The sequence below is a fragment of the Zonotrichia albicollis genome, chromosome 13 (genome assembly GCF_047830755.1).
Source record: "Zonotrichia albicollis isolate bZonAlb1 chromosome 13, bZonAlb1.hap1, whole genome shotgun sequence".
Taxonomy (NCBI): domain Eukaryota; kingdom Metazoa; phylum Chordata; class Aves; order Passeriformes; family Passerellidae; genus Zonotrichia; species Zonotrichia albicollis.
This window is the reverse complement of record NC_133831.1, coordinates 2,396,549-2,422,522: the sequence shown is the minus strand read 5'-3', so window position 1 is coordinate 2,422,522 and position 25,974 is coordinate 2,396,549. Positions and strand designations below refer to the sequence as shown.

The 25,974-nt window shown below is 50.7% G+C and overlaps 1 protein-coding gene across 2 annotated transcripts; it reads right to left on the bottom strand.

Annotated features, from left to right (window-relative positions):
• Positions 1–352: 352 nt before the first annotated feature.
• Positions 353–25,855, bottom strand: FBXO31 (F-box protein 31). Of its 2 annotated transcripts, XM_074550767.1 has the most exons (10): positions 25,396–25,855; positions 18,131–18,202; positions 16,366–16,452; positions 11,559–11,635; positions 10,043–10,210; positions 9,330–9,404; positions 7,930–8,039; positions 7,119–7,272; positions 6,213–6,574; positions 353–4,983 (listed from the first exon to the last, which is right to left on the bottom strand). In XM_074550767.1, the coding sequence occupies exons 1-10, from the start codon at positions 25,772–25,774 to the stop codon at positions 4,761–4,763; spliced, it is 1,707 nt and encodes a 568-aa protein (XP_074406868.1). In that variant the 5' UTR covers positions 25,775–25,855; the 3' UTR covers positions 353–4,760. The 2 variants fall into 2 exon arrangements, with proteins under 2 accessions (XP_074406868.1, XP_074406869.1); XM_074550768.1 differs by lacking the exon at positions 16,366–16,452 and having other exon boundaries at positions 25,396–25,854.
• Positions 25,856–25,974: the final 119 nt, after the last annotated feature.

Genomic DNA, 25,974 nt, shown 5'->3' with positions numbered 1-25,974 from the left:
GATTTCCTCAGGGTTCCTTTCCGACAGAGAAAGCTGGGCCTGGGAGGGCAGGAGGCCTTGTCAGGGTCTGGGTGCCACTTCTGCCACCCCAAACCTGCTGGGGGAGGGAGCCAGGGACCACAGGCACCCCAAAGGAGAGGACAGAAAACAGGGATAAGGCAGGAATTGGGATTTCACAGCATGAGGTGTGGGATGGGTGTCTGACATCTTCAGAAACCAGAATTGCTCACCCAGCACCCAAACAAGGGAGAATTATTTCCCACCCCAGCAGCTGCACGTCAGGAGGGTGGAACTGGCCCAACATTCTCCTTTGGGACAAAGGGGGGAAAAAAAGGAAGCAAACAGAACTAAGTTCACAAAACTTTGCTTTTTATTATTTGAAACTGGAAAAGGCTCCTTGGGTAACAATGATCAGGTGTAAAAGTAACACACAGGGCTTGCTCAGCTTTCCAGAACCTGCAGTGAAGCAGGCCAGGTGTTCATTTTCTACATCCCATTCCTCTCAAAGCCACCAAGAAAAGAGCAGGCAAAACCCCAGCCCTTGGACAGGTGAGGTGGGTAAAATGCAATTTCTCATGTTCCACATGGATATCTGTGGTGGTGCAAGTCCAATGGTTGCCCCCCACTGCCCTCCGTACAAAGCAGGGATTTAAGTTTCACCTCCATTTTTAATACTTTTTATAGAGACTTATCCACACTCAAAACCTACAGGAAATGCCCAGATTAATCCATCAGTGTCATGTTAAAGTGGTGAGTGCAAAATCCACATGGGAAGGGGGAAGGGGGAGTAATCAATGACAAAACAAAAGTGCAGATTGCTTTAATTAAGCTAATGAACACAGTCAGAGCCAAGTGCTCTTTGCCTCAGAAGTTCCAAGGATTGCAATCCCAACAAAAACCAGAACCACACATTTTAGTTCAGCACACGAAGCAGCCAAAGGCCAGGGGCACTCAGAGTTTGGTACCTCTCTCCTCCACTGCACATCCCAAACCATGAATTCCCTGTCCCACTGAAGGGCAGCAGGAGCCTCTGGAGGCTGAGCAGCACCGAGGATCAGTGGCCACGTCAGCAGCCAGCCACAAGACAGAGTTAACACATCACCATTCCCTAAACTAGCAAGCTGAGCCTAAACAACCCATTTCCACACAACACCCAACACTCCCATCGAGTTCCACTAGGTTTAAATGAATAAAAAGCAAGAAGAAGTCATCCTTGTTGAGAAGGGAACAGGAGCCAGCTGTGGATGGGCTTTTCCTGGGAGCTGGCACCTCCAGGCACGTCTGCACACAATTAATTCCCTTTTTCCCCAGCACACATTTCCTAAGGAGCTGCTGTCCCATCCCAGGGCAGCTGTAGGAGCTGACTCCCAAATTCACAAACAATTCCACCCCTTTTCCTCCTCCTCAGTGAAATCCAGCCTGACAAACCCCTGTGGAGGGCAGTGATCCCCCCAGCCTGAGCACAGCACATTCACAGCTCTCAAACCAGGCAAACCAAGTGGAGCTTTGATGTTCCTGTTTTCCAGCTGGCCAAATCCATGTGTTCTGACAGCACAGGGAGCAGGATGGAGCAGAACCCATCCCACACGAACCAGACATTTGTCCCCAAGCCAGAATTCAGCCCCAGGTCTTGCAGTGGCCACTGGGGCTCTGCAACCTCCCTGCAAAAGCTGTTTTCAATCTAAAAGGCTCCTGCCAAGAGTATTCCTACCCCTGACAAGTTGTTTTCCATCCCTGCCAGCACTTCCCACCCATCTGGGCTGAAGGAATCCAGCCAATTGTCCCCAAGATTTCCTGCAGAGCCACCAGGCCGGGGAGACGGCGGCAGCAGAGATTTCTCACCATCTGCAGGGCCCCAGCACACGTTATCCCTGTCAACAGCTCTCACAGGGATCCCAAGGGCTGCAGAAGTGGGGATTGGGGAAGCAGAGGGGAATCAGGGCTGGAACAGGCTGAACCCAGCACAGCAAAGCCTGGCCTGGCAGCACAGGGAAAGCAGGAGCACCCCCAAACTGCAGATCCCAAATCTGCCTCCCCTTTCCCAAAGGCTCCAGAGTGGGAGTTTTAACTCCACGTTATCCTGCTTTGCTCTGGGAGCACTGACAGAGCCATGAACAAAGGAACAGGCACAGGAGCATCCCAGCATTCCCAAATCCATCTGCACTGGATTTCCTCAGCTTTCCTCACCCTCAGCCAAAGCAGAGGGAATTTGCTTCTGAAATGCCACAAAAGCCTGCCAGGCTTGGAGCAGCAGAAGGTGAGAAAAGGCATCAGAGGAATATTAATACAAAATTTGCTATTTCCTTTGCTCCAGACAGAATGGAGCCAGGGGGTAGCTGCAGTTTTCCCTTTAATCAGGAATTATCCTGACATTTTGAGGCCAGCCAGGTGAGTTATAAATAAAGAGATGCCACTACAGGGGCAAGGCAGAGCTGGGAAAATTCCCACAGGGCATCAGCCTCCACCAAAGCCCTTCTCTCCAGGCAGCCAAGCAGGTTTGGCCATCAGGAGACCCCTGGCACTGCCACTGGAAAGGCTCAGAAGGGACAGGCAGCCTGGAGCAGAGCAGATGCACAACCTGTGCCAACAGCAAACAGGTGACACCTTGCCCAGGTGACACAGGACAGAGGCTACACACAGCTCAGTACCTGGGAGAGACTCAAACCTCAGGTACCTGCAGGGCAATCAATGCAATCTGGATTTTAATCTCCATTTTAAAAAATTAATTGTAATTGAAAAGCTAAAAGCAAAAATTATCAAGCCAGTTGTGTAAAACTTTAGGATTTTTTTTTTCTTAGTGGGGATATTAAGTGGGGAGGAATCTGCAATCAGAGCTACAGATGCAGCTGAAGAAGAGCTGGTTTTAGGGACAGGCAATGGGAACAGCAGCACAAGGGGACATCTCCCATCCCTTTGGGCTGTCAGACAAGGCAGAACTGCAGCAGCCCAACAGCAAATTCCAAGCTAAACAGGCCACTGAGACACCAAATAAAGTCCTGATCACAGAATCATTTAGGATGGGAAAGACCTCTGAGATTGAGTCCAACCATTAACCCAGCACAGAACATCTCCAGTGTCCCAGAAACTGCACCAGACTGGAAACCCCTGTGCAGGCCAGGCAGGAGCAGCACAAGGCTGGGGTGCCCAATTCCAGCTCCAGCCCCTCTCTGCCCACCCAAGGCACACAGAGCAGCCCCTCCCTCCCTCCCTCCCAGCCCTGTGAGATCCCAGCTGGTTCCTCCCTCTGCAGGAAACCCCTCACAACCACCCTGCCTTGCCCAGCTCATTCTCCAGCCTGAAACTGCTCCTCACCCCAACACTGAGGCACTCCTCACAAAGCTGCAAGAAACAAAGCAAAAAGTCACCTTGAAATGCCCAGAGGTTTGGAGAACTCTGTCCAGAGAGACAGGAATGAATCCTGTGAGTGACATGAGCTGCTGCTGGAGCCTGGCTTCTCACACAGCTGAGGGAACACATGAGAGCCAGAAAAAGCAAAAAGCCCTTGTGAGAGTGAGAACAAAAGCTGCTCACAGGCACTGGAACCAGGCAGGGACTGAAACTCCTGAAACCTCCCAGAGCAGGTCCAGACACATTCACAGACCTAAAACTGCAGAGCTCTAACAGCAGGGCTTTGTTAGACACTGATCTGGGGAGAAGAGAAGGGACCTGGAGTTTGTCATCACAGCCAGAGGGCAGCTGCAACAAAGGGCTCAGTTAGTGCTGATGGTTTCCAGCACCACTCACTGGCAGGATTTTCCTGCACAGCTAAAGGGAACCTGCTCCCCTGCCTGCAGCACACAACTCCCACCAGAGCTCAGATCTGCCACAAAACCATCTGGGATCAAACAAGTGCAAAAGAAAGGGAAAAATGCTCTGTGAGTGGGGCACAGCACCCACAAGCCACACAGAACAAGGACAACCCCCTGTCACTCTGCACTCTGAAGGGCAAACCTGAGCAGCAATGGCAGCCCTGGGGTCACACAGGACCAGTGGCACCTTCTGCTGCCCAGCTGGAGCCTACTGGGCTCAGCTCACAGCTGGGTCTCTTTTGGCTCCTTCCTGTGCCTTTTCAGACCCACTCTGCAAGAGAAAACCCTTCAGGTACAAACCAGTCTAACACATCAGAGCTTCTGCAGTTTACACCCATCTCCAGTCCCACACCCCGCTCCTGCAAGGAGAAAAATTCATCTCTGGTCTCAGCCAGACCTGGAGCTCCAGGGACAGCACATCCATCAAGCTCCAGAAGCCAGGCCAATGCTGCACACACTCATCTGCAGTGGGGATCCTGCCCTGGCTGAGGGGATTCTCCAGAGGAAACCACACACTGCAATTAGCAGGGATGAAGTTATCACACCAACCTCTCCTGGCAATGCTGCACCCACAGAAAGGCTCTGGAGAGGAGGATGTGCTTTGTCACTGCCTGTTCCTCTGTCCAGCTCTGACCAGAAGTTGGTTTTGTCCCGATCCATTCCTGTTTTGCACTAAGGAAGGTGTGTTCCCTCCTCTGCAGGATCCTTCAGCTCTCCAAAGCACAGCCTGGGAAACAAGGACTGCTGGGAAGCAGCGTGGAGTGGCACAGAGGAAAGGGCACTCAGGGAGGGCTGCAGTACAGGGATGTGTGTACATTTGGGGTACAAAGGCTTTATTCAAAGTGCATGCTTCTATCCAGAGGTACCGAGAGCGAGGATCCCCGGCCAGCCCGGCTGGGCAGCGCAGCAGCCTTGGCCACCCCGAGCCCTGTCCTGCACCACAAACACCCATCAAGTAGCCAGGAACTGAATGTTCTTGAGCATCTCATCAAAGGCCTCCTGGGAGGGGGCCTGGGCGTTCTGGAAGGAGACCTTGATGCGGCTGTAGAGGCTGAAGGATTTCAGCTCCAGCCAGATGAAGCCGAAGCGATCGTCGTCGAACAGGACGAACACGCCCGGCGTCCTCTCGGGGCTGGTGAAGCCGTGGCCAGCAATGAGGCCTGTGCCATAAAAACTGCCAGGGGATGAGGACAAAACAGGTGTGAGAACAGGCAGCACCACCCAGTGTTTAGTTACACATCAGCACAAAACTCTGGTGAAGGCACTCTGACAGAACAGTGAGGTTTACACTCGGTTTTTCTATTAAGACAAGAAACTCCCTGTTGATATTTCCAGGTTCCTGCTTTGGGTTATCCTAGTTAGCACCTGCACACCAAAGCTGGGTTTCTCAGTAGTTCAGCCCCCAAACCCATCTGAGATTAACATGAGCAACTCAAGGATCAGCACAGGTTCAATCCTCCCAGGCATGTTGAAAGCGCAAACAGAGAGGCAAAATTCAAGGGAGAGAAAAAATCTAAAAAGCAGAAAAATCTACCAGGACCTGAGGAGGAATAAAGGTCAGGCAAAGCTCTGAGCAAGCAGCAGGTGGAGCAGGGCTTCATCCAAACACAACTGAGCTGTGACAGCAGGAGCCTTCTGGGATTAACCAACTCTGGGTAGGTTTTTCCACCAGCACAGATGTTTGGCTGAAGGTCACCTGTCTAAGCCTCAGCTTTTGGGCTCTTTTTCCACACTTCATTTAGTGTGCTGCTTCACCAACTCCAGCTCCCATTCAGCACAGCTCTCTGCATGCCTGCACCTCCTGCTTGGGGTGCTCAGCACCTGCCCCAAGGCACCAGAGGCCAGGGAAAGGTGGGAGAGAGCACTGTGTTCCCACAGCTAAGGAACATGAATGACACACATGGGAATGGGAAGCAGCTTCAACAGTTCTAAATATATGAGCTGAGCAGCTCTGGGACATAAAACACACACAAAAAAAAAAAAAAAAAAAAGAGGGGGGTGTGTGGAATTCAGGAAAGGTGCCAGCTTCTGCAGTAAATCTAGCAAGGAAGTGGGATGGCAGATGACAGCATGGTGAGAGGGAACAAACCAAAGCCTGGGAAATTGGGCAGCAGAGGCAGGAACCAGAGATTGTGCATTCCACATTCCTGGGAATGTTCAAGGTCAGGTCAGACAGAGCTTGGAGCAACCTGGTCTACTGGAAGGTGTCTCTGCCCCTGGCAGGACTGGAAAAAAAATGGGATTTTAGGTCCCTTTCAACTCAAACCATTCTGGGATTCTGTGAAATCTGAGCCCAAGGGGCTGGGAGATCCACAGGCAGGTAAAGGGCACACAAATACAGGACACACCTCAAAGACTTCCCCTCCCTTTCAAAAACGGATCTGCCATAAAAGCAGCAGTTACCAGACTCGGCAGGTGCGGGGATAATCCTCATTCCTCGATATCACTCCCGTGGGCAGCACGAAGGGCTGGGAAGCTGGGGCCTTGTCCTGGGTCGTCCCCTCTGCCCCAGCTGCAGTCTCTTCCCCCTCAGCACCCTCTCCTCCCAGGGGGCTGGCAGGCTGGGAGGCAGCCTGCTGGGAGTGCTCCTGCTCCTCCTGCCGCTGCTCCCGCTCCTGCTCCTCGCGCCGGACCTGCTCCTGCACCTCGAGCACCATGCGGGACAGCTCGCTGAAGTCACGCAGGGTCTCGATGTCAGGCAGCTGCAGAGGGTGTGCCAGGTCTATCTCCACAGTCTGCTGTCCAGCTGGGATGTTGGGATCTCCCTAGGGACAGGAAGGAACAGCACAGCTGCACACGCCAGTGTTACAGAGCCATCACCTGAGTTTGTTAATAGTTCACCCTGCTCTACAATCACCAAGCTGGCAATAAAAAAAAATCCCGCTTGGATCTTTTCTGCCATCTCTGCTTTCCCCTTCCCAGCAGCAGAATTTTAAATCAAAAGCTGTACTTGCAAAGGTGAAAGAAAGTCAGAGCTGCAGCTGCAGAATCCTCCCTGCAGGGAGGAAAGGAGCTCCCCTGCCTGACTTCAGCCAAGAGCTGCCAACATCTGGTACCTGCTCCTCACACACACACAGGGGATCTCCAGTGACCTGCTACCAGCTGCTCACAGAAAGCAGCTGGAAGGGAGAGGAAAGGAAGGGGGAGCCAGGAGACACTTTGCAGAGCAGGTCCTGGTCACTGTGTGTGTGCTGAGATTCACCCAGTGCCACCAATCCCCACGGGGAACAGCTCCCAGACAGAAACCTCTGCTGCACATTCGCTGAGAACACTTCCACAAGCACCTGGGAGACAGGAAAATGCACTCACAGTGATCTTGGTGCCCTTGGCTTTCTTGCCATGGAAGCTGAGCATGACAATCTCCAGCCCGTGGCTCCCGTAGGTGCCTTTGAAGAGGCCTGGCTGGATCAGGTCCTGGGGGCTGCTGGGGGGGAGGTAGATGCGCCGGTACGTCAGGCAGTTGCTGTGCAAGAGAAAAACATCAAAAAATCAAGAAAAAACCCTTCCCAGCAGCACTGTGTTTGCATTCTGCTCCTCCAGCAGCTTGGGGATGTTGTCAAGACAGGCAGGATCTGTGTTTGCAGCAAGCTCAGGATTTGCTTTAGAGCTCTGCAGGCATTTCCTCCCTCCCTCCCTCCCTGTGCTGCTCTCCCCACCATCCTCGTGAGCACAGCAAGAGATTCCTGCAGCAAGGAAACTTCCCCAGCCCTTGAGATTCCCAGAGAACCTGAGAGTGAAGCATATTTAAACATCTGCTACAGTGAGGTGCCTGCTAATAGAAGCATGGAGAGCTGGTTAAAATCCCCAGTTTCTCAGGGACTCTAATTCCTGCACTACAGAGCACACTGACTAATATGGATAATAGCCAGACACTCCTTGGGATCACAGGCATTTGCTCTGTCTTCAAATTAAACAGAGTTAAATGACTCAAAAGCACCTTACTGTGCATAGTTATTGTGTAGAACTTGGAATCCTATTCCTACTGCTGTCATTCCACCTCATCTCCCTGCACAGCTGGGAAGCACTGCAGAGACACAACATTCCTCTGGCTGTGAAAGCCCATGGAAAACCTCATCTTGGGGAAAAATGCTCCAGAGTGTGGAGTTGCAGCAGCCCTTACTCATATTGGCTGGTGTAGATGAATTTCATCAGGATGAGCTCCTGCATGTGTTCATGGAAAATGTCTTCCAGGGTCCGACCCCACTCCTCCCTCAGCCACGTCCGGAATTCCTGCAGCACCAGGAGAAAAGGGGGAGGATGAGGTCACTTCAGTGATGTGCCCCAGGGTGGCCTCACTGTGTGACAGCACATTTCACTGGCAGAGCCACAGACAGGGCACTTCCTCTGCCAAGGGCAGGGAAACGTGGCTGGATTTGGGAACAAGTTTGGAAATAGGCTGAACAAATAGTGATTATGGTGATCACACAATAAACAGGCTCCCCTTCAAAGAAATCCCAGGTAGAAGCATAAACCTCCTCAGAACAGAGGCATGAGCATGGCCTGTCACTGCAAAGTGGCTCATCTACTCTTTCCCTCACAGTAACTCATTTGTGTGCCCACAAGCTGACTCCTGTGCCCTGTCCTGACATGCTCAACATAAAAGAAAAAAGCTTTTGAAAAGCACTGAGGGCTTAGGAGGTTAAATCCTGCTGATTTAATACTGATGCATCTAAATCCAAAGGGTGCTTTGAAAGCATCTCCTGAAGTACCCCAACTGCAGCTCTGACAAGTTAATACCCTGCCATGAGTTGGTGTGATAACAGCTTACACTGAGATAGCAGCCTGCCAAGTGATATTCCAAACCTGCCTCCTTTATCTTCCCAAGCCAGATCCTCCAATTTCCATAAAGCCACGCACACTTAACGTGGTGCTTTGAAAGTATTAAAGCATTTCTCATCTGCTCCAGCACCAGAAAACACTTAACTAAACCTTTCACCCAGCTGTTTCCCATTAGCAGACAGACATTTTCCAGCATTCCTCAGAAAGCAGCTGAAATATCAGATTTGTCACGTGGAACCAGCTGGAAGCAAACAGCAGTACCTGGCACAGGTATTCATCCTGCCATTTCTACCTGCATTTAAACACAGCTCTTTCAGTCAGGAATCTGCCTTGCTGGGCAGAGCTGACACACACAGGAGAAAAAAACAAATGAAGTTTTTAATCCCTCGAGCAAGGCAAGCAGTGGGAAGGTGCCTCACTGAGCAGCAGGTACCCAAGTGCAGCTGGTGCTCACTGTGTCTGAAAGATCTTAATTAAACAGACAGCAATGGCACTGAGATCAGAGCCTGGAGTGCTGCTGACCCTCCCTGGACAGCTCTGCCACCAAAACAGGAGGAAGGTGCTGGGGCTCAAAGAGCACCTTGACACAGAACTGGCTGGAACAGGGAATGAGCCAGAAGCTCCCAGCCTGGGGGTTCATCCATGCCCAGTCCCACAGAAATCACAAGGGCAGCAGCTGAGGGCAGATCTCAGAAGGGGACACTCAAAGGGGCTCTGGGAGAGCCCTGGCAGAGCACTCACCTCCTGCCTGCCCCCTGACATCCGGTGGTGATCTGTCTGGTTGCACTTGGTGGAGAACTCGTCCTTCTTTACAATCTGTAGTTACCAGGGAGGAGAATTGAACAGGTTACACACCTGTCTAGAGATGCTTGGGATGATGTAGCCAAGACTGCTCTCAGTAAGTGCTTTGCAAAACAAACATTACTGGATTTATTACAACAGAGAAAACATTCACTGCTACAGTGATACAGTGATTCGCTGCTACCCAGTGCAGCAGCTACAGAACAGAGAAATAAAAGCAATAAAACCTCAATGCACTCTAATGAAAATAACAGTTTTAAGCTGCTTCCTTATTTCAGCTTCCTCCTTTAAAGAAAACCTGTCAGGAAGCTTTTCAAAGCATCCAATGGATGCTGCATCCCCTTCTCAAGGTCTCACCGTGGAGAGAGCTGCAGAACAGGTCTGTGTCTGCCTGGGCACACTCAGCAGCTGCCCAAGGCCAGCTTACACATCCTGGTGCTCCCAGCCCAACAGAAATCAGCACAACAGCCAGGGAACGGATTCAGAGCAGGGAACAGCCCACACAACTTGTCAGACACATAATGAGAGTAAAGCTGCTGCCCACACACACAGCAGGGTGGTGAAAGCCATATCTCTGAAATAAAATTCTCCCAGCTTCCTGATGGATCCATTTGCAGAGCCAAAGTGCACACAGGGGAGGCAGAGCAGCTCACCTGGATGTGGCCATTGTGAGGTCCCTTGTGGCCATACATGCACTCCACCGTGGCACATTTCCTCTCCATCAGGTGGATCCTGAAGAGGGGCTTGAATCTCATGGGATCGTCCACGTGAGGGTCGTGAGGGGGCAGGTACATCCAGCCAATGATGAACAAACCATCCACCTGCACAGGGACAGCACACAGAGCCCACAGGATCAGCTTTGCAGGATTCCTTAGGAGAGTCCCTGAGGCCTCTCGTGGCCCAGGAGCTGCAGAACAGTTTGCTGCATTCCCAAACAGCTTTCCAACCATTAACCCAGACCATATGCACTCCCAGGGTGAGGAGGGTTCCTTTACAAGGCTTCCTGCACCACTGGAAAAAGCTCAGGCCTTTATTGCTGCAAATGACTTGCCTGGAGTGCAGCATCCAGAGGGAAAGACCACACAGCAAGTCAGGCTCTAATTGGTTTGAGAGCTCCTGCTGGCAGATATTCTGCTTCCCATGACTATCCCTGTTTTTTAGATGAGGAATTATTTGATTTTATTACTCAGAGAACACAGGAAGCAACTCTCCTCTACTGAGAGGCACAAGTGGCAGCCCCCTTCCTGCACACCTAACAATCCTTTCCCTCAGGATAGGGGAAATTCTCCTATATAGGCAGGATATTCTCCAAACAGAGAGATCTGAGACAAAGTTTTATAAGGTCACAGGGGAAGTATTGATGCAGTTGGATGCCCTCTTACACCAGTTCATGCACAGGAATCCTGCAAAACCCAAAGGCCTCGTGATTTGTTCGCTTCAGGCTGGCAGCTGGTGAACCCTGGTGCAGAGAATGAGGGCTGCAGGCAAACTCCTGGCTCAGCCCTCACAGCTCAGAGTCAAATGTTGTTCATTAACTGCTCCCAGCAGCACCAGAGCTGCCAGGCTCCACACATCCTGCACCAGTGTCACACCTGATGCACAAGTCTTAGGGCTGGGGTAAAGGTTTGCCAACCACACAACTGCAAAGCCCTTTGCAAAAGGTTCAGCTGCAGGCAAAGAAAATGTAGTAAATCAACAGATTCCTGTGCCAGCCACTGGAATATCAGTGTCAAACTCTAAATCAAACCTGATCATGTTTTCTACCTGCTCCTGGGGCTGTTTGGTGTGGAGCTGAAATATAAAAGAATTGTGTGGTGATGATGAGAATGCCAGAACCATTCAGGCTGGAAAAGAGCCCCCAGGACCATCCAGTCCAGCCTGTGGGCAATCCCCACCCACAGCAATGAGTGCCACATCCACTCCAGGGATGGGGATTCCTCCCTGAGCAGCCCCCTCCTGTATTTAACAACCTTCCCTGTGAAGCAATTCCTCCTGATGCCTAACCTAAGAGAAACCAGGAAAGAACCACGGAGCACCCTCTGCACCCAAATCACCCACTCAAGGCTGACTGTTCAGACTTCTCACTGCTCTGGGAATGGCTGGCAGGTGTGCAAAGTGTGAAAAAGCAGCTCCCAGCCCCAAGAGGCCCAGGATGAGGCCCTGACTCACCACCACGTTGAGCAGTCCCCCGTAGGGCCCGATGTCCGGCTGCCACAGGCCCAGGATGTGCCGGTAGCGGTGCAGCACTGGGGAAAGGGAGACACTCATCAGCACTTCCAGCCCAGAATCTGGGATTTGGGGAAGGAAATCCCTGCTGCCAGGCTGCATTCACCCAGGAAAAGTGATTGTGGGCAAGCTGAGCCCTCCCCCATGCTCACACACATTTGTGTTCTTTATTCCCGGCCCTGTGGAATTCACCTACCTCAGGAATTCCCAACAAACTTTTGCAACACAGGCCCATTAATGCAAATCACACAATATAACCAGAGCTGAAAACAAATAAAAGCATCTGCCACCTCCAGTTACCAAAAATGCACTCAATGCTTCACACTGCAAAGCAACAGAAAACAGGGAAGGGCAGGAAGGCAGGAAGGAACAGGGAAATTGGAGGATTTTGAAAGCATTTCACTGCCTTGTGTAGACAAACTTGGCTCCAGAGTTAAGCATCCCCAGAAACAGGCACTGGCAGCACGGGCAAAGCACTTGGATCACTCCAGCTTGGGAATCTGGTGGTGTGGCCACATCAGTCACGGCCTTAAAAATTCTACAGAAGCAGCTACACCTCAGCAGTGCCCAAAAGCTGCTTCCAAAACCCACTCAAAATCTACTCTAGCAGTTGAGGCTTCCCTGTGTCTCATCTGTTGTCCTTTCAATCCCACCTAAACAGAGGAATATTTTCAGCAAGCAGGAAATAAGGGCTTTTACAGAATGATCCTAAACCTCCTGTGGTGAGGGAAGCTTAGAGATGGGATCCACCTCCAGTCCTTACACAGCCATTCCTCTGTCCATCTAATTCCCTTTTGTCCTTCTGGTTTCCTCACAGGACCAGCAATCCTCACAAGAAGGGATTACACACTCTGGCATTCTGGGCAGGCACAGCAGCATGCACATTGCTTCCATGAAGAAGGAATTTCTTCCATGGCAGGAAGAAATTTCACTGATTTTTCAATGTCCATGGCCAACTCAGAGGGCCACAGTAACCCATTGTAACCTCCAGGACTGGCTTGAATAACAGGGTTGGGTTTGCATTAATTTAAAACAAGAATTGTGTTTCAGTGCAGCTGCTCCAGCAGCTCTGGTGCATTAATTACTTCAGACAGCAACAACTACAGGAGTGGTTTTATTCCACCAAAAGCAAGAACTTGCCCAGGAGTTCAGGATGGCAGGGAGGGATGTCCAGAGCTGCTGCCAGCTGGCCTGGAGGAGCCTTTTTCCTGGGCAGTAAACAACTTCAGACTGGCCTGGTTTCACCCAGGGAACCAAGGGCAGCACAAACAACTCTAAGGCAAGCAGACAAACCCCATTCCCAGCTCAGCAATTACAAGATAATTAATGGCATGAGCTGCTCCACCCACCACACTCTGCCCTCCACCCTGCCTGCCACAGAGCTGATAAAACCCAGCCTTTTTTAATGTATTATTATTTTTTAGGACAGAAACCTAAGCTGTCCCAGGGGGATGGGGATGTGTCTCCTAGCCCAGCTCCTGTTAGCAGCAATTTCAGGAAACAGAGCTGAGTTCTGAACACAGGAGGCCAAAATAAATGCCATTCACTTCCAGAACTTACTGGGGAAATGCTGGTGTTTGGCCAAAGGCCCAAACAAGTCTCAAAACACAGCTCAGTTTTCAAGCCTGAGCTGTCTCTGAGCTCCAGCAAAGCAGCAGCTAATATTAATTGCAGGGAAAACCTGATGAATTCCAGCTCTGGCTGCTCCTGGTAGGACACAGGATGGATCTGGCATCTATTTCCCTTCCTGCTCCTCGAAAGAAAACAGCACTTGGGTTTTTCTCCAAGCTTTTCCACTGCCTGTGCTCAGTCCTGGAGAAGCCTCTTGCCTATCCAAATTTCTCAGTCCACATCCTGCCAAAAGGAGCAAAACCACATCCACTGGATGCTCCAGGACAGCCTAAACCCAGGCTGGATATTCCCCACGTTCCACAAGCAGCTCTGCACACCCTCCAGATGGGAAAGGGGCTTGAATCCAGCTGGGAATGCCCTTGGCAAAGCAGGGATGCCAAGCTCCCACGGACAAAAGGGTGCCTGGGGCATGTCCTGACCAGGAAAGATCCAATCCACTGCAATTCCTGGATGCAGGAAGGTCTCCAGAAGCAAAATGAGCTGGAGCAATGAAAGCAGTGCCCTGGCTGGTGACACCTGGCCTGCTTGTGGAAGAGCTCAGAGTAATTCAGGTGAGCTCAAACCCCTGGGGGTTTAATCCAGGGGAGCTCAGATCACTTTCCCCAGGGGTTTAAGCTCATGACCCTGCATGAACAGGAACTAGGGAAGAGTTGCATGGAAAATCCTGACAGCACAGGAGGGGAAAAAGGGGAAATGGGCCAGTGCATCTTAAACCACATGGGCTCAGAACCACTGAATCATTCAGGCTGGAAAACACCTCGAAGATCACCAATTCCAACCATCCAAGCTTTTCCCCAAGAGAAAAGGGGCACATCAGAAATTTGGGGCTGCAGCTAAAGAAATAACAGCTGAGGGAACAGCACTAAATGCCACTTAAGTTTGGAGCAAACATCCACTCTCCAAAGGAATCCATCCTGCAGCTTGGATTTGCTTCTCCATCCCACCCAGCTCCAGAAGAGGCACCCCAGGTTGCCAAACCCCAAACTTTGTCCCAGTTGCTGCTGTAGCCCTGCTGCTGGTCCATCCTGACTCACATTAAAGGCAGCACCTCCCCTGCACGGCCCCTCAGCACAGGGAATTCTGCAGCATCCACTGATGAATGTGGGTGAGAAACTCCATTCCCAAGCAGCAGTGGGTTAGGAACTGGAGTCTGCCAGACTCTGCAGACCCAAAGGAGCATCAGAGACAGCTCAACACCCCCTCTAAATAAACACCAAATAGTCCTGGCTTCCTTAATTGATGTAAACTAATCAGTCCTTCCCCCTCAATTCCTGCTGAACACTAACCTCCAAGGGTTTAACTATTCCTCCCTCAACACAACATGAGGAGGGGAAAAAGGTTATCCAAAGTGAGGAAGGCAAATCACAATGTTTAAAACATTAGCAGAAGGTTTCCTAGAGACAGAGATGGTGCTTAAAAGGATTGAGTGTGCAGGGGGGGAATTACTATGGGAACACTCAGCATTTTCCCTGGAAAGGGCTGTGGATTTCACTGGGAACTGTCGCTATAGGACATGAAAGAATATAAGCTCACTACCGTTCTCAAGGTGAAGGAAAAAAGGGAAGTTTATTTTCTGACTCCAATATTTATAGTTTTACAAAAGTGACAGCGGTTGGAGGGTGACAGTGCCACCTCTCCAATGACACTGGGCAAACCAACAGTCTATCAACTCTCTCTTCCTCCATAAAGGAATGAAAAACAATGAGTTATTTACAGAAAGTGTATGAGAAAGTTCACAACATCAGAAAGCTTAGAAAATGAGGGGCTTGGAACACAACTGAGGGAGCTGGGGTTGTTCAGCCTGGAGAAAAGGAGACTCAGGGGTGACCTTATCACTCTCTTCAACTCCCTGAAGGGTGGCTGTGGTGAGCTGGGGTCGGTCTCTTTCTCTGGGCAACAACAGACAGAACAAGAGGACACAGTCTCAAGCTGTGCCAAGGGAGATACAGGCTAGAATTAAGGAGGAAGTATTTTACAGAAAGAGTGGTCAAATACTGGAATCATCTACCCAGGGAGGTGATGGAGTCACCATCCCTCGAAGAGTTTAAAAAAAGCCTTGATGTGGCACTTGGTGCCATGGTCTAGTTGAGGTGTTAGAACATGGGTTGGACTCGATGATCTTAAAGGCCTCTTCCAACCTAGAATTTCTGTGATTCTGTGAAAATCTTAAAAAACCAGGGTGACAGTGAACCACCACCACAAAGCTCTTTGCCAGCCCAGAGGGAGGCCTCACCTGGCTATGTGAATGCTTTCCTCCAAGAAAGGAGCAATTCCTAATGAGCAGAGTTGTCTGGTTTTCAGCTGTTTGGAGGGCCAGGAAGGGCCCGGGGTGGCCTTGGGGCAGCCCGTGTATCAAAGGATGAGAAGAGGCTTCAGTTCTTCTTTCGGTCTTTATGTTTATTAATTGTTTATCTAAAAGATTTTCTTTTGGCCCGACAGAGCTCTGCTCAGCAGCCAGCCATGAGCACACTCCCTGCCCTCCGGACAGTCACCTATCTTTATACCCATTGTTACGTGTACAATATTTATCATTTTTCCCCAATCCTTTTTATTCTTATTGTCCGGTGCACTTTCAGTAATGACCAATCCCAAAGTGCCACCATCACCACAGAAGATGGAGGAGAAGAGGAAGAAGAAGAAGGACAGGACACGCCCCAATTCCTCCATCTTACTTCTCTAAACCCCCCTGTACAGAAATCCTAAACCCTGTGTCTCACCCTCTAATTAACCAATCCCTTCACCATTCACCCTGGTGAAACCCTCCTATCCTCATACAGGTGTCGTCTCCTGTGTAGGATCAAAGTCCAGCCACCAGGCACTTCTGGAACATTCCAGGACTCCCGAGCCCCCCAAGGGTGGTCTCGGTGACACCTCAGTCCTGAGGTGCTGAGATCCCACACAGAGTGAGAGATGCTCCCCAGGATAGCCCAGCAGCCCCAGTGCCCGCCCTGCTGTCGCTGTCACCCCGCAGGGTCTCGGCGCTCCTGTGACACACTGCAGGCACCCCTGGTGGCAGTCCCTGCTGTGCCAGGGCCAGCCCAGTGCTTTGCCCCGGGGCAGGGCACAGTCCATGCAGCAGCCTGGCGTGCTGGGGGCAGCAGCAGCAGCGGGTACGTACGGCAGGTGTAAACATCTCTGTACTCCATGTGCTCGTAGTCGGGCAGGATTCGCATGAACCGCCCCGACTTCACCCGGGGGTTTATACCTGAACAGACAGAGCAGCGTGAGTGCCAGCAAACTCTGCTCCACTGGCACCAGCCAACACCTCCATGGGCCTGCACCAGCCTCACAGGGAAGCCCAGCTCTCTCCTGACTGTGTTGTTTCTGTCACCCTCAGCCTCACTGAGCAGAGTTTTTCACACAGAGCTGTTCCCACAGACATTATTTACAAGTGGCATCCAGTGAACTCCAAGTGGGATCAAAGCCCTTCCTCAAACTCTGCACTCCCACCTCAAGAAGTCACTCCATGGGCCTTGCAGCAGTTCTGCTCTCAGGCACCTGAGCTCAGTTCCCACTCTCCCCCAGCATTTCTCACAGAAACACACTCAGGGAATGGAAAATGCAGTAATCCCAAATTAACTCCTCTGCAATTAAAGAGGTTTATGGGACAGCAGAGAAATGGGGTGACACCAGCAGCAAACTGCTCCTGGCACAGGGCAAAGTGCAGAATCTGAGCTGAGGAGCTGAGATGGGGCATCCTGAAAGGCAGGAAGAGCTGCCAGGCATTCCCACTTTGGGGTTACCATCCCTGCCTGGGATTGCTGGGTGGGCACAAACACAGATCCTACACAGAAGGGCAGGAAAGGCCATCTCAGGGCTGCTCTCACACATGAGTGTGACCCTTTGCTGATGGATGCCATGGATTTGAAAACTACTCATGGAAACTTATGTGTGAGACAGATTTACTGCAGGTTGTTGAATAAATAACCTGATTGCACTCTGCAAAGCTGGAAACAGTGGGAATGTTTAGGAAAACATCCCACAGGCTCATCCTTTCCTCAGCCATGGCTGGGAGACACTGTCCTGAGCCAGTGAGGCCACTTTTACCCACAACTTGTGCATAAAAAGCACTAAAAATCACTTTAGGATCTCTGAACCATGGAAGATATGTAGAAAAAAGGACTACAGGTCATGAAGAGCTGAGATCTGGCCTGGTGTGTGCTGTGTGGCTGTCACCACACAAAGATATGGGATTAAATGGGAATTAAGGGAGGCCTCGAGGGTTAGTGGGATTCCTTTGGGGACATTTGTGTGCTGGCTCAGCATCACTCAGCCCTCCCAGCCAGGAAAATGAGGCAGCTCCATCCCTAGTGAGGTGTAATAGGGAAAGAGAGATATCAGGTGATGAAATCATTTTCCTGTGGATGCTCAGCAGAGTCTATTAAAGATGGGATTAAAACTCTTCTACCTGCTGTTCTTCCCAGCTTTAAGATCAATGGGTCATTGCTATTTCAGGGTTCTAAAGGGTCCCACACCCACAGACATTCCCAAACACACAGACAGCTCCTGCCAGGCTCTCTTCCTTCAGGGAATGCTCATCCCTTTCCCCCTCTCCTACAGCCATTTCCTATCACTGAGCCCAAAGCTTAGAAAAAATACCTGTTAATTCCTTAGCAAGATCTGAAAACAGCAAACCAGGATGAAAAATCCTCAATAAATTTCATTTAAAAATGAAATTCCATCCTCTTTTCCCACCAAAGGACTGGGAAGCACAGAAATCCCAACTCCTGGTGTTAAATAAAACTCCAAACATGTCAACTTCCCAATGAAACCCCTGCAAGTCAGTCTGAGCAACTTCTGCCACCAAAGTTTAATAAATACTCGTCATTTCTGTGCTCTCAGAATTGGCATTAAGCAAGGTTTGGATTGGATTTCTCACTTACGTTTGGCGTAAACGTCTCGGCAGGACACTCCTGTGATCTCCAGCTTCCTCAGGTTCTCACACACCCCATATTCTGCAACAACACAGCAAAAAAGGGTCAACTCTGGCACAGAAAGGTTTGGAGCCTTCACATCAACTACTGAGATCTGATTTGTGCTTTCTTGAAGCTGCCAAAGCACACCAAGAATCTGATTTCTGCTTTAAAAACCGGATGTGATTCCGTTGCAGATTCAAAGCCATTTCAGAAGCAATGGCTGCCACAAACACAGGCAGCAAAGTGCCAGCTGCTCCCATCTCAGCCAGGAGGAGTGTGAGATGTGGGAGACATCCCCACTGCAGCTGGGATTGTGTGCCTGCTCCCAAATCACCGCTGTGTGCAGCAATTATCCTCCCTCACCGAGGGACCCGACAGGGAAAACTGCTCATTAGGATCCTGAAGGAAAGGTCACAGGCTCAAAAAAGAATGAAACACAGACATAAAACAGGCCCCAGCATGTACAAATATGGTTACACTGAAAGCAGATCAGATTGAGACAGGGCTGCTGTGCAGTCAGATGCCTTTGATTGCTTCCAGAACCCCCTGAAAACAAAGGGAGCTGGAGATCTGGGAGCAGCTTTGAAGCAGAAAATGAGATTCTCTTCTTTCATTTTCAGGAAGTCAACGTCAAACTTCTAAGAAACTTCAAAAAAATAAAATAAAAGCAAGTACTAATGTCTCTATGCCAGGAATTCTCAGAAGAGCAGAGGGAGGAATTGAGAGGAGGGAGATCCCAAAAAATCAGCAGTGACAATGCCACCCTGCTGCAGTGACCCTGACAGATCTGAGCACAGAGACATCAAAGACATCAACAGCACATATCAAACAGCAGCTTCCCTCAGCAGCACAAACACCTGCCAGGTATTTGACACCAAACTGTATCTCTGCAGACCCTCATCAAGCCATGAAACACAAAATTTATCCACAGCTGAGCATCCTTGAATCAACAACTGTGGCTGTGAAGCACCACCTAATGCTGGAAACCTGCTGCAGGAGAGAACTCAGCTTCCAAACATGAGAAAAGCAGGAGTTTCCCTGAATTAATTCAGCCTCCTCCTGTCTGTAAATGCAAGCAAAGGATGAGAGAGGTTTAGTGAGAGCCTGTCTCCAGGGAATACCCATCCTGCACACCCTGGCTAAGCAGCAAGGGTGAGGGGGGCACAGGGCACAACAAACACGGTGCCCTTCACCAAAAAATGCCAAGGGCAGTGGCAGAGTCCCTGCTGGAGGAGGGAGCTCTGAGGGCTCTCAGCCCCAAGGTGGGCTGGGGAAGCAGAGCTGAGCTGGCAGGGAGGAGAGCCCAGCACAAACAAAGCATTCAGGGCTGGGGCTCTGCCAGCTGAGCGCTGCAGAGCCATGGAGAGAGAGGCTGGCAATGCAGAGGCACCCTGGCAGAGCCAGCTCCCCTCTGCACGTGAGGGGTGAACACATCCAAGGGGGTGTAAACACATCCAGGGGGGGCAGGAACAGTGTGCAATGTCCCCAGCTGACTGGAAAGTCCTTGGAAAACGGCAGGAACAGCAGGGCTTGGGAACAGGGAACTCTCGTGCACCTGAACAAAACTCACCAGGGATGCCTCAGGTTTTGGCTTTTCTGTTTTTCACATTCTGTGCTGCTTTAGTGTGTGGGTCTGGGTTCACATCAGGGATGCTGAGCTCTGTGCACAGAGCAGGGACACAAAACAATTCCTGTTCCAGCTGGGCACCAAGGACAAATGATCCCAATCTCAGCCCAGGAGCACAAACCCCGTGGGCTGGAGAGAGAAAAACAAGCAGGGTGGGACTGCCTGGGCTAAAGCTGGAATGGGACAATGAACTGCAAGGTGCAAATGGAGCAGAACTGATCCCAGGGACAGAGCCCGGGAGCGCTCGTGCATTTTGGGGCCATTTTGGTTCATCTTGGGTTCATTTTGGGGCCATTTTGGTTCACATTGGGTTCATCTTGGGGCCATTTTGGTTCATCCTGGGTTCATCTTGGGGCCATTTTGGTTCATCCTGGGTTCATCTTGGGGCCATTTTTGGTTTCACCTTGGGTTCAATTTGGGGCCATTTTGGTTCATTTTGGGTTCATTTTGGGACCATTTTGGTTCATCCTGGGTTCATTTTGGGACCCTTTTGGTTCACCTTAGGTTCATTTTGGGACCATTTTGGTCCATCCTGGGTGCAGCCCTGGCTGGGCTCGTGTGCAGCCCAAGGTGGGTCCATTGAGGAGATCCTTTCAATAAATCCCTGCTTTATTCTGTAGCTCTGTACAAACTCTGTTCCAGCTCAGCCCTCCCAAGGCATCAGCAGGACAGGTGAGAGGAGCCCTGGGCACTGCAGGCAAAGGGAGGAGACCCCTGGAGGATCCTCCCCAAATGGAATCTCCAACAGCACCAAGAGTGACATTCCCTCTCCCCACAGCTCCCCAAAACCTCCTCCCTAATCCATAAATCCCTCAGGTGAGTGCCATGGGAGAGCCACCAGCAGCAGTTTCCTCCAAATAACAGCCTGGGAAGGGATTTGATGTCACAGCTCCATGCAAGGGCCCCTGAAAACCTGCAGTGAAATTTTATGAAAGCCAAACTGTTACTGAAGTGGGTGTAATTCCAATCTCACCTGGAAAGATTCAAATAAACTCCTTTAAATAATACAAAAATTGAGGATTTCTATATTGCTGCACATTATTTGTCACTAGATATCCAAAAGAGTAATATATTAAAAAAATGCCATCCTAATGTGCTTTAAGACTCATTTTATAACTAATTCTTATCCTGTTTTGGTCAGCAAACAGCTACAGAGAGTGAAAATGCCACAGAGATGGCTGAGCTCCATAAGTGCATTACTGCAGCTCTTCTGACCCAGCTGCTCACACCAGCATGGCCATTTTATGGGAAAAAAATCAATCTTTTGGCTCACAGTGGCTAAAAAAAATCCCTCCAAATATCATAAGCAAGGAAGGCCATCTCCTCTTAACCCAGAAGGCAAGAGGGACATAAATAAACAGCAAGTAGAGCTTCAAGATAATGTGAGAAAAATAAATCTGGTAAGGTTTTCTTTACAGAGAACAGAAATCCCTTTCCAAGAAAGCTCTGAAGGGCTCGAGCTTCCTGGAAAATTCCACTTCAGTGCAATTAAATCTATTTTAAGGAAACGTATCTCAGTGCAAGAGCTCACTGAGTAAAGTATTTTTATTTTAAGGAGTTAATAGACACCAAATTCACACCCTTGGAAAATGGCTGTTTAATCCTGCTGGCAAAGCAAGGATGGAAATTGGTTTTCAGGTTCCCAGTGACCTGGCTGGTTTATGAGGAGTGTCATCCCCCAAACACAGGGACATGCTGCTGTTTCCATGGTCACATGCACAGGATTTTAAGGACTTGGAAAAGCAATCTCCATTTGCTGTGAGCTGCACCAACACTGCTGCAAGTGGCATTTGTCATTTGTCATTTATCATTTATCCCCTGCCCTGCTCCAGCACTCCCAGGCCTCACATTCCCTGCTCCTCCAAACAGAAGCTGTGTCCCCTTCACCCTGCAAGGACCAGTCTGGGGTTTAAAAGGTTGGGAATAACTCTGTGCTCACATCAAAGCCCAAATTCCTGCTCTTCTGCTGCCTTTCCCAGCATGGCAGCCCCAGGGAGCTGCTGGGAGCTGTGTGTGCACATCCACAATTCACAGGAAATGAGGATGTCTGGCAGAGCTTGATTCCCTTCACCATTACTGAACTTCCACTGTGTCCTGGCTAATCAAATCTTCCACTTATCCCTGGATAAATGCATGCTCACAAGGCTGGACATAGAACAGAGAGGATAAAAACTCACTGGATTATTCCAGATATCACAAAAATGGGAGATTCTCAGGTCAGCAGCTCTGAAGTACCAGCTGGACAAATGTGGAATTGGCTTTTTGTTTCCAAAGGTTGAGCAATCACTTTAAAACACATCCACTCCTCTCCCAGACATTTCTTCAGGGGAAGGCCTGGGGTTAGCATCAAGGAACAGGAGATTTCAATATTGCATTTCTGCAATAAATGCACCCATTTGTGGAAACCCTGAGGCAGAGGAGGGGCAGCTTCAGCTGCAGACAGGTCTGAGACTCTCTGAGGGTGGCTGAGAGTGTAGTGAGGAACTGCCAAGCACTGCCAGGCTGGGGTTTAAAAGCCAGGAAAATCATCAGAGATGAAGAAAAGCCAGACTAACACAGCACACAATGTCTGCACCTCACACCAAAGGAGGTTGGAGCCTTGTGGCCTATGAAAGCCACCTTCACTAGGGCACAGCTCTGAAGAAATGGTTCCTGTTGTGGCAGAACTGTGCATCAAACTCCTGCATGGATGCCTTGGAGTCTTTAAGAGCTGAACCTCACCCAAAATTCTCCTCACTGAGTGTACAAACCACATTTCCCACCCTTCTTTCCACACAGCCTGAAGGCCACAAACTTCAGCACCTTGGCTGACATTTTCCAGCAGGCCCAAAAGCTGCTGGAGGTTGTTTTCACAAACAAAAGCTTTTTCTTCCAAGCTCTAGAACTGGTTATTCTGCATTGCTGCTCTTTTCCCAGGTGCTCTGCTGCACTTGCCCTGTTCTGGTCAAAGATGAAAGAAATGAAAGATTAAAAATGGACTATGAGGTGTTAATCAAGGTAGGCCAAGCCACCAGCCAGGGTGACATGACTTTAATTCTGCTCCTGCTGCAGGGATCAGCAATCTCCTATTTATAGAAAACATGGAAGTGACTGCAACCCTCCCCTTGCCAAGGAAGCAATCCAGAGACATTGTTTACCCCAAACAGTTGCAATGCTAAAAGGACACCAGCTCTGCCAGTGTCACACAATTAATTCCCCCTGCTGCATCCCAGGGCTCCAGCAGCAGCAAAAAAACCACTCCACCTTCAGGCAGACAATGCTCTGGACACTGGGAATAATCACAGCATGTTTTCAGACTGATCTACAGCTGGGCAGAGCAAGACATCAACACTGCAAGGACTGAGGGCTCCATCCAGCTTGGGGCACAGCCAGGCTGCTCCTGTCCAAGGGGGAGGGAAAAAACAGCCAAAACAAAGCACTGCAACAACAGCTTCTCCCAGAGCAGCTCCTCTCTGTTCTCATTATCTCAGGGTTCCTCCCTGGCCCTGCACTGCTGTGCACTCCTAAGAACAGCAGTGCTTTGGCACATGCAGCTGACAGCAAGATGAAGTTTCCCAGTCACTCCTGGAAGATGGTGCTGGGCTCAAATGATCCTCGTGGATCCCTTCCAGCTCAGGATATTCTGTGATTCCATGACCACCAGGAGTGAACAAACCAGCAGGGCACACGTGCTCTGGTGCTGTTTTTAGGACATGCAGCCTCACAACAAGGCTCAGGCAGACACAAACACACACACCTAAACACTGAGCTCAGATGGGAATTCAAATTGGTTTTGGAAAATATTACAAAAAAAATCACATTTTATGTTTACATTTTATGCTTGACTATCACACAGTGTATGGCTGTGCAGAAACACAGCACAGGATATTTTAAGCTTTAAATGTGTATTTATGTACCAACACCTGATGTTTACCTATAAAATAATGCCCAATTTTATCCTTGTGTGTACAACCACTCAAAGTTATAGTCCTACCTCAGCAGGGAATGCAAAGCACCACAAACAGCCTGAGAAGCCCAGCTGAGGAACTGCCTGGAAAACCAGAGCTGGTTAAAAGGTTCAGAATCAGCTTCACCATGGCCAGGAACTGCCCCTTATCTGCTCAGCACAGCCTGGGCACAGGATCCTCCTCAGCCACCAAAGCTCTCTCTGACACTGCTTGGAATGGGTATGTTGGGAAATTGGAGAAATTACATGCAAACAGAATCAAAATTTGGTTTATGCACCTCTCACCTGGCAGTTAGCTAAGGGCCATAGACAAAAGTGTTGTCTTGATACCTTCCCTTCCTGTCCAGGTTAGTTTTAACCATACAAATTCCACTGTTTCCTTCATTTCCTTAAATTTCAGCTGAGCTTTATCCATTGGAAAGAAAATCCCCAGAGCAGACATGAATTTGATAAATACATGTAAATCCCCATCAGACCTAATTCAGTAAGTCTTTTTACAAGCCAACCTAGCCTAGAGTTAGAAGTGACATAAATTTCTATATACACATTTTGCCAGGATCATAACCTATTAAAATAATGAATCAGTGAAGTTTTGCAAACCATTCATCAAACACACAAATCTCCACACCACTAGAGAAGTATAAGCAAAGAATTAACACCATTTCATTAGCCTGTCTCCTAAAACCAGTGTTAAATTATTGGGGCAATACTGAACTATGGAATAATGCTTTGGTTTACATTTTCTAGGTGCAGCCTTTGTGCTGTCCAAAGGTTCTTGGATAGTGCTGATAAGGCACAAATTCATTCCTGCAAGGTTTCAGGCATTCCAGCAGATCCCACTGCAGGCAGCCACTGACATTCCCAAATCTCTCATCCCCGTGCCCTCTCTGCTATTAAAAACAGAAAGCAGACAGGAAAATACACATGACTTCATGTGCTGGCAGCAGGAGCCCCTGGCAGGATGGCAGCGCTTGGAGAGAGGATGAGCACAGCAAGGCAGACCTCGGGAGGTGGGACACGACTGAAATAACAAACAGAGGACACAGAGCACAGCGGTGGGAGGAAGAGGATGAGGAGTAAGGAGGGAGAACCGCAGCATCACAGAGGAAAAAACACCTCCCAGGCCTTCACATTACTGCAGCACAGCATCCTGGCACCGGAGCATTCCTGGAAAACGCACACCTGGACCTGGGACCTCTCCATACTGTGCACTCCCCCAGAGGATGCCCCTACTCAGCCCCGGCCTCTCCGGACCCAGCTCCCGGTGTTTCCCCTGTGGCTCCAGGAACCCCAAGACCCCCCGTTCCTCCCCGGTGCAGGTGCTGAGCATTCCCAGTCCTCGGGATTCCCCAAGGACATTCTACATGCAGCCATCACCTCCCAGTGCCTCTGCCTTTCCATTCCTACGGGGGACACGCTCAGCTCGATGCCCTTTGCCTCAAGTCAAGTGCCACCACCAAGGGGACCCGATCTCGTCCCCGCACGCGTGGAGCCCTGCGAGCCTCGGCCCCACAGCCCGCACCCCAAATCTGATTTCTGCCCTGCACCTCCAGGCCGCAGCCCCTCAGGGTCCCCAGCCCATCCCCTCCCGCACCCTCACGGCCGCTGCGGCGCTCCCCGCTCAGCCGCGGCCCGGGCGGCCCCTCGGGCGGGCGGTACCTTCGCGGCAGCGCCGCCGCCAGATCGTGTCAGTGCGGAGGATGCGGCGGAAGGTGGTGCAGACCCGGGCCAGGCTGGGCAGGTCGGTACCGGGCAGGGAGCCGAAGATCTGCACCAGGAGCTCCGGGGGCAGCTCCAACAAGGACAGCGGGGCCCGCCCGGCCGGGCCGGCCTCGACAGAAGGCGGCAGCGGCCGCCCGCCCTCAATGCGTTCTGCGGCTTCATCGTCCTCCGTGACGGCCCCACCTCCCGCTTCCTCGGGGTCCGTATCGGTGTCGGGCTCGCTGTCGGCGTTGCCGCGGCGTTGTTCCCTGGCGGCGCCGCGCCGGCGGCAGCCGCGGGCGGGCCCCACGCCGCACAGCCGGGCACACACAGCCATGGCCGCTGCCGCTCTGACGCGGCTCCGGGGCGCGCCACCGTGCCGGCCGCTGCCCGTGCCCGCCGCTGGCCCCGCCCACTGCAGCGCTCCGCCAATCAGCACTGCCCATCCCGCGCTAGGCCGCGCCTACCGCGCTGCTCCTCCAATCAGAGCCTCCTCATCTAGCCGCGCCACGCCCCACGCAGGTAGCGAACTCCTGG